We start from the raw sequence: 8,688 nt of genomic DNA, 5'->3' as shown, positions 1-8,688 counted from the left end.
TGGATCCTTTAGATTTCTTTAATAGTGAAAGAAGAATGATTGAATATGACTATATAATATCGTTTGGGACATGATATTTTCACCCCCATGCAGTACGCATGCGCCCCCTTATAACGTGATTTGACGTGAACAGTGGGCAACTTTAACTTTTTTTTTTACGTCAAATCACGTTAAAAGGGCGGCGCATGCGTACCGCAGGGGGTGAAAATATCATCGCCCTTTCGGTTAACAAACTTACTAGAGAAGGGGGCTGCAACCCATCAAGATATCATGAAGAAGAAGATGTAATCTAACTTATATGGGTGCCTACTCCAAAAGAGTTTGACACTTTTATTTCCATTAATAGTGCTTAATTGTCACTCTAAAATCATCAACAGTAACAATGGCAAACATTTTTTCCACCCCGAACCTTACACTCTCCACCCCTACAGGTACCGATGCAGTATTGGTTGCAGTGGTCGTTGTCAGCTGGCTTACTCTTGTCACACCTTCGGATCACATGCTCTGCACAACATTGCACGGCATCACCATAGTCTGAGATATCAATACAACGAGATAAAAAGCTAATGTTAGTTGGTACTCGAAAATAAAATTATGTGCTTAATATAAAATTGTATAGAGCACACACAGTAACAATTACAAACATATTTGGGTGGTTCGTGGTTAATGAAAACTTACGTGCCGATGAGATCACCATGAAGAAAACCAAGATTAGCAGAACAAAACTAGTTCTAGCCATTAATAATACTTCTCTCGTTTCTCTGTGTATTCGTATTTCAATCCATCAAGGCTCACACACTATTTTATAGGCCAACTTGTGAACGTTTTTTAGGAACATTTTTCTAGAATGGAAAGAAATTAAAAATAGGATTAGTATGTCATTAGAACGTGAATCTCTTTTATATACGGGATTTGCTCAGGGCACCGTTGAGGTGCTATAAAAGGTAAAATTACAACTGTTTTGAGAATCTTACGAGATTCTCAAAACAGTTGTAATTTTACCTTTTATAGCATCTTAACAATGGAGGCAGCTCTACTAAATGGGAATTGCTAGCGTCCATTGCAAAAGGCATTTCACAGCACACTACAGTCCCGTATTGATGATCCAAAACCGTCCATACAATGAAACACAATGTAAATCGCGTAGGATGATCCTAGCCCTTGAGGTTTCCATAATATACGGTTCTTCTTAGATAGGAGGGCTAGGATCATCATATGTAAACGATTTTTTGGGCACAACCTATTTACGTTATGGCCCCATCACATGGATGGTTTGGATCATCCACTAGTGCGGTCCGTACGGTACCTATTGAAAAATAAGGGACTATAAGGGCTTATACGGTATAAATTCTCCAAAGGAAACTGATTTGGAGACGGAGAGTACCACCTAGCAGGGGACCTACAATGAGAATGTGCCATGTGTGCAAAAGAAAAATAGATTGTTGATTTCCCGGAATGTCTCACGTCACTTGAGATTTTGTGGCGAGATCCCATTTGTTCTGTCCACTTTTAGGTCATACTCTGAGTTTCCCTAGCATTACTTAGAGAACCTAGGCATGTACAGACCCCACTGGGCGTAGTATAGAAGGAACCCCGCAAAATCCTAAACTCAAACGCTTTCCCGCCAAAGGAAAAAACGAGCACACAAAACCTTATTTTCCACCCTCTCTCTCTCTCTCTCTCTCTCTGAAAGCAGAGATGGATTCTGCAGCTCAGAACAAAAACCCTAATATCTACCAAATCGGGGGCATATCCGTAGAATTTCCCTACAAGCCATATGGATCTCAGCTGGCCTTCATGGGCCGGGTCATCTCGACCCTTGATCGGGCCCAAAGGCAAAACCACTGCCACGCCCTCCTCGAATCCCCTACCGGCACCGGAAAATCCCTCTCCCTCCTCTGCTCCGCCCTCGCCTGGCAAAAAAATTACAGATCCAAGTATCCACATTCCAATCTCTCTAACCCTAAGCCCATTCCCGGGCCCACACCCAACCCTGGTCCTACTCCCGATCCGTTTGCATTTGGTGGTGGTTTCGTTCCTGAACCGGAGCCTTCAAGTAAGGGTTAGGGTTAGGTTTTTTTTTTTTTTTTTTGGTCATTTCTTTATTGTTTAGATTGTTTCAGTTTCTATTGCTTGTTAAGATATTTGGAAAGAATAAACATGCACCATGTTTGAATTAGAGATTAGTGGTGGAAGGAGAATGATTGATAATGAGAACTAGGTGAGAGCCTAATTGTTATTTTTAGTATCAGTGGTAGTGCGTATCTTTAGGAACATCATCAATGGAAAAAATATTCTCCAAAGTACTCAATGTTTTTTTACATGATCTTCAGACCCCCATTCCCTACTTTTTTCCCCAGTCTGTATAACAAATGTTTTGAATTCAACATAAAAACGAGTGATGAATAGTGGGCATTTGACTGCACATCGAAATGGGTTCATGGAAATTTAGCTAAGCAGGGTTTTGATGGATAAACGATACAACCCAACTCAAACCAACTCAACTCAACTCAACTCAACTCAACTAAGCTTTTGTCCCAAACTAGTTGATGGATAAACGATAAACGGGACCACTATTTCAGGTAAACAAAAACCTCTTGGGCCGTATAGTAATTCCATGAGTTCGATCAAGTCGTGGGATAGTACGAGCCATGGGTACAAGCCTTGGCGATACCACTATTTCTGGTAAACAAAAAATATGTCTCAAGCGTTCTGTCTTTTCAAAGAGTTGTTGATATTAGTGTCTTCTTGAAAGAAAGCACTGAGGCTGATTGGAATTTTTGATACTTTCCAAGTGCTCCTTAGTCCTCAAGGCTCAAACTAGTCGTAATTGAGAAAATTCTTTGATACTGTTAGGAACTTAGGATGACATACGTATATGAAATTAGTTGTGTTTAGATTGTTATACTGATGTTGGAAGAATAGGGTATAACCCTCTAAGTTCCGTCATTGTGTCTTCATAGGAATATGGGTGTCAATGGGCACCACTGAATCACAACTTTTGCCAAAAGATGAATAACAGAATATCAGTCTCATCCGATTACAAGGCTAATTGTAATCTGATTAGCATTTAGGTATAGCCTATTGACATTGCTAATTAGTACATGCATGTGTGTGTATTCTCAAATGGTTGACAAAAAAGGGAATGCTTGTTTTCATGTTTTGGCAATCAATTTCTAAAAAGAGAAATGGATCATTGTATAGATCGGGTTTCTTACTGAAAATGCAATGCATGCATGCATGCATTTACATTACACATCTGTGTGTATCACTTGATTTCTCCCTCTCTGATTCCCTAGTGGTGGAGGAGGACTCGCTCAACATCATTTGTTGGGTGAATGTTCAGTTGGGAATTCATTGGAGATTTGCCAACGGTATGGAGGAGATATGGGAGGGGCATTCAACATCTTTTGTGCACGTCCCAACTCCCAACTAGTAGTTAGTTGGATCGGCTAGCTCAATCTGGGGTTGAGAAGTTGGATTTTGAGGAGTTTCATTACCTTCCCTCGAGTGGTGCCTGTATCTTCTGCTTTTGTTTGGATGTAGCCCTTACACATAGTTAGCAAAACTTTGTTTTAAAGGGACTTTTTTTTGAAAAAAAAACTCGTTTTGTAAGTTTGCTGCTTAATATTCCATTAGAAACATTTACAACAAAAAGATTGTTTTAAATGTATTAAACACATTTTTTGGCCAACTTTCCAACTTCACCCACACTATATCTTGTAAATGACAATATTTCAAACATATTAAACACGTTTTTTGTGTTTTTGTTTATTTGACCTTTTTTACTACATTTTTTGAACCAATACCCTATTAAACCCACATTTTTCCGGTCTCGTTTTTGTGCTAAATTGCGTTTTTCTAACTATGCCCTTGACCAGCTCGATCGATGATTTCCTTTTAGTTTCTTAATAACAACAAACCCCCCCCCCCTCCCAAATAAGATGCGCTGAAGTTATATGTTCACAGAATTAACTAGGACATTTCCTACATGAATACATTGTCAAAGACCATGCGAAAATTGTGACTGTGACCACGTGTTTTTTCTTTTTTTCTTTAAATTGAAATTCCTTGAAGGTGGAGAGTGTGGCAACGCTTAATGATATCTTATGAATGAATGCATTCAACCACCCCATGTAATTTATTTAGAACCAGCTTAAAGGTTTGGTAATTGGTAGGATTTACTTTAGCACTTAATTATTATGCGTCAATCGTGGCAAATTTGAATGGTACCCTAGAACCAGACATAGGTAAGATGTATATACATTGGTATCCATTTGCCATTTGTGCTCAAGGACTTAATGAGGGGTATGCAAATTTGAAACCCGAGGGGTATCCTACTAATGATTGTGTACTAGATAGGTGTATATTTGGCAACTTTTGTGGTATTAATGATATCTTGATAGGATGCAAAAGCTCATGTGTTGTAGGACTATGACCAAATCACATGGCAACTTATGTTGCATAAGTTGAAGAATAAACCATTTAGTAGCCACTTAACCATGTACCACCTTACTGATAAAAAAAAGAAGTATAAACCATGTAGTAGCCTGTGGCATAAGGTTAAGTGCATCTGCGAAGCATATATTCTTATATCATTATTAAGGTTACCGCTTAAACACGAGGGCAAACCATAACTGTCCTAATATCTATCATCAACTTTTTGATAGTCTTCCTTGACTTGTTTACGTCTACTTGCATTACCAGATTGACTATTGGAAAAGGACATATCTAGTAGAGTGATCTTGGATGACATCGTTTGTTCCGGTCGAAGTTGTTTGGTGAGATGCGAACATCGACACTATACTCCTTCACCAAAATGGTTTTGGTGTAGTCCTTTAAAACCCTTATGTCTATAATTAGATTGAGTGAGTAGAACTGTTCATGAAGTAGACATAGACATCCTCCCAATTCCTTCAGTACCATTGCCCTCCGATTTTCCCTGTTAGAACCAAGGCAGCACTCCGACTGTGAAACAAAACCGAAATTTTCATCAGTGATATTGAATGAAAGAATAACATCAGATTCTGATATATGGAAGTCTGCATCGATCAGCCAGTGCATTGAACCATTTGCGAATATAGGTGCTGAAAAGTAGTTGACACAAGGAGCATCATAGCTGATCTTTCTCTATGAATTGCTGCCCAACGTAAGTACCTCGCATCCCGCCTTAGTTATCAATTTCGTTCTGTTCCGGCCGGAACGCACCGGAATTCCGGAACGGAATGCCTATATTTTCCGTTCCGGTCCGTTCTGGTCATTCCGTCCGGAATTCCGGCCAGAATGGGCGAAACCCCCTATTCCGGCCGGAATGGGGTTGGAAAAATACAAAAAATTCAAAAAATTACAGAAATGCCCTTATGGCTGTTGGGGAGTGTATTTTACATATTTACCCTCGTTTTATGACGGTGGGGGTGCTGTTTGGAGGGCTATTTTCGTCTTTTTGCAAAAAATTAGAAAAAAATTCAAAAATTTCCAAAAAATGCTCCTCGCCGGAGTGGAACAAAAATTCCAAAAAAATTACCATACCCGCTGGATTTTTTTTTCATATTTTTAACTATTTAAAAAAAAAAAAAAATCCCCCTCGCCGGAGCGGAACGAAAAGTTTCGAACGAAATGCAGAACGAAACGGCCGAAACACTGAAACGTTCCGTTCCAGTAGCTAAAACGGAACGACGACTGGAACGAAATTTATAACTAAGCATCCTGCGCAATTTCTTGTCATGTCACTACCACAGTAAATAATTCGAACCAATTTATGCTCTTTAGTTGATCGATCATATCCTAATCCCCAATATTCCTCCAAATATCCTGAACTTTCAAGGGTTAAAGAATAAAAAATTTTGAATTTTTTGGTCGAAGGATTGAACTAGTATAGATCCAAATATCCGTAATGGCATAACAAGCCATTGCAAGATAGTAAACAGTTTGGAGGTTCTAGTTCCATTTCAGGGGATTCGATACAGACATTTGCTTCTCTATCACTTTGAGGCCAGATTATAAACTTGTAATCATCAAACAAACATCCAAGATAGATGATGGGTGTTTGAGCAGCTCTATGAAAGTGGAAGTCTACGAAGTAGGGGTCAGATATAAGGGACCACCATAGTTTGTCTATGCCATTACGGATATTTGGATCTATACTTGTTCAATCCTTCCTCCAAAATATTCAAAATTTTTGATTCTTTAACCCTTGAAAGTTTAAGATGTTTGGAGGGATATTCGGGATTAGGATATAATCGATCAACTAGAGAGCATAAATTGGTTCGAATTATTTACTGTGGTAGTGACATGACAAGAAATTGCGCAGGATGTGAGGTACTTACGTTGGGCAGCAATTCATGGAGAAAGATCAGCTATGATGCTCCTTTTGTCAACTACTTTTCAGCACCTATATTCGCAAATGGTTCAATTCAATAGCTGATCGATGCAGACTTCCATATGTCAGGATCTGAGGTTATTCTTTCATTCAATATCACTGATGAAAATTTCGGTTTTGTTTCACCGCCGGAGTGCTGCCTTGGTTCTAACAGGAAAAATCGGAGGGCGATGGTATTGAAGGAACTGGGAGGATGTCTATCTCTACTTCATGAACAGTTCTACTCACCCAATCTAATTATAGACATATGGGTTTTAAAGGACTACACTAAAACCATTTGGGTGAAGGAGTATAGTGTCGATGTTCGCATCTCACCACGCCCTCCTTGAATCCCCCACCGGTACCGGAAAATCCCTCCCCCTCCTCTGCTCTGCCCTCTCCTGGCAAAAAAATCACAGATCCAAGTATCCACATTCCAATCTCTCTCACCCTAAGCACATTCCCGGACCTGGGCCCACACCTAACCCTGGTCCCACTCCCGATCCGTTTGCATTTGGTGGTGGATTTGTTCCTGAACCGGAGCCTTCAGGTAAGGGTTAGGGTTTTATTATTTTTTTCCTTTTCTGTATTGTTTTTCGAGTTTTGTTTACTTGTCAACATATGTGGAATAAAAAAAACATGACCATGCTTGAATTAGAAATTAGTAGTGGAAGAATGATGATTGATGATGAGAACTAGGAGAGAGCCCAATTGACATTTTTAGTATCAATGGTAGCACATAACTTTAGGAACATCATCAATGGAAAAAATATTCTGTGTTTTTTACATGATCTTGAGACCCCCCTAGTCTGTACAACAAATGTTTTGAATTCAACATAAAAATGAGTGATGAATAGTGGGCATTTGACTGCACATTGAAATGGGTTCATCGAAATTTAGCTAAGCAGGGTTTTGATGGATAAACGAAACTCCTCAACTCAACTAAGCTTTTGTCCCAGATTAAGTGCATCTGTGAAGCATGTATTCTTATATCATTATTATGGCCACTGCTTAAACACGAGGGCAAACCACAACTGTCCTAATAGCTATGATCAACTTTTTGATAGTCTTCCTTGACTTGCTTATGTCTACTTGCATTACCAGATTGACTATTGGAAAATGACATATCTAGCAGAGTGATCTTGGATGGCATCGTTTATTCTGGTGAAAGTTGTTGGTTGATCATTTATCATAGAATGTTTGAATTGAGGAAATTTTCTATGTCATATTTCATATGAGTTTCAAAAAGGTACTTCACAAGTTGATATGGGGGAACTGCTTTAGACTGAATATGTTATTATTGTCAACGATTCTTTATTATTACAAGCCTAAAGCAAAGATGTAAAGAAGAACGGAGAAAGAAGGGAAAATAAATGAATAATAAATAAAACAACTTTATTCAAGATATCAGCAATGACCTTCAAAGATATCTATCTGAAACACTGAGATAGTCTTCCAACATTCAAGAACCCATGATTGGAATCACTTATTGCTGTTAGAAATTTCAAGTGCAACAGCAATAACAGTCCCTTGCAAACACGATCCTTCGAGATGCCAGAATCAAGTATGGCTTCTTGTTTTTGTTCTATTATTATTCACTGTTGTTCATAATTGAAGTGGGTTTAAGTTGAACTGATGCACTGTCAGTTTGAATATCTAATCTCTTGATCATTATGTACTATTAATATTTCTCTTTGATTATCTTCATTGTTCTGAATTCCTGGAGTTCAACTAGTGGTTTTCTGTTGATAAATCTTATTACTTGGTGGTGTATTCTTTCGCAAGATTGATTGATATAATAACAGACTAGCAGCTATTCAAATTCCGTTTTCATACCCTGTCCAATCAGGCGATTGCAAATCACAATAGTCATTATTTTTTGTGTTTATTTGAGCTTGTGATATGGCGCACAATAGTCATCTGAAGTTGGGCCATATTTTGGGACTTCGCATATGAATCAACTCTTTTTTCTTCTTCCTTTATTTATTCATATTCTGTAATTATTTGATGAGTAGAATATTGCGTCTGTATCAAAATTGCTGGTTTTTAGTTTTTGAAAATTATATTCCCGTTTTTTGCTAACTTTGTGCGGATAATGTGATTGCTTTTTGATATAATTCGATATTGGGAAATCCAGAGCTGTTTAATTCTACTCATTTTGGCATTGCTTAGTAAACATGATGGGGTGGTTTTTGTAGGCAATTTAATTTCGGGGAATTCGGAGCAGTCTTCATCCATGACAAACAACCTAACCCGAAAGAAACGCACGACACCTACCATTTATTATGCCTCGTAAGTATTATTCGGTTTGAACTGGTTGGTACTGTTAT

At 38.5% G+C, this 8,688-nt stretch overlaps 1 protein-coding gene across 2 annotated transcripts in view; it reads left to right on the top strand.

Moving 5' to 3' along the window:
• The first annotated feature begins 1,535 nt into the window (after positions 1-1,535).
• LOC143886697 (RAD3-like DNA-binding helicase protein) overlaps positions 1,536-8,688 on the top strand; it is a 36,776-nt gene continuing 29,623 nt past the window's right edge. Inside the window, exons 1-2 of one of the 2 annotated variants that reach the window (XM_077390772.1) lie at positions 1,536-2,056; positions 8,557-8,650. In XM_077390772.1, the coding sequence (XP_077246887.1) occupies positions 1,699-2,056; positions 8,557-8,650 (452 nt within the window). In that variant the 5' untranslated portion in view covers positions 1,536-1,698. Of the gene's footprint in view, positions 2,057-6,560; positions 6,909-8,556; positions 8,651-8,688 lie in introns of those variants that run through there. The other variant, XM_077390773.1, reaches the window with a different exon arrangement.

This window comes from Tasmannia lanceolata, unplaced genomic scaffold (assembly GCF_043159265.1).
Source record: "Tasmannia lanceolata isolate RefF3 unplaced genomic scaffold, GAP_Taslan_0.1 ptg000011l, whole genome shotgun sequence".
NCBI lineage: Eukaryota > Viridiplantae > Streptophyta > Magnoliopsida > Canellales > Winteraceae > Tasmannia > Tasmannia lanceolata.
This window is presented reverse-complemented; position numbering and strand designations above follow the sequence as displayed.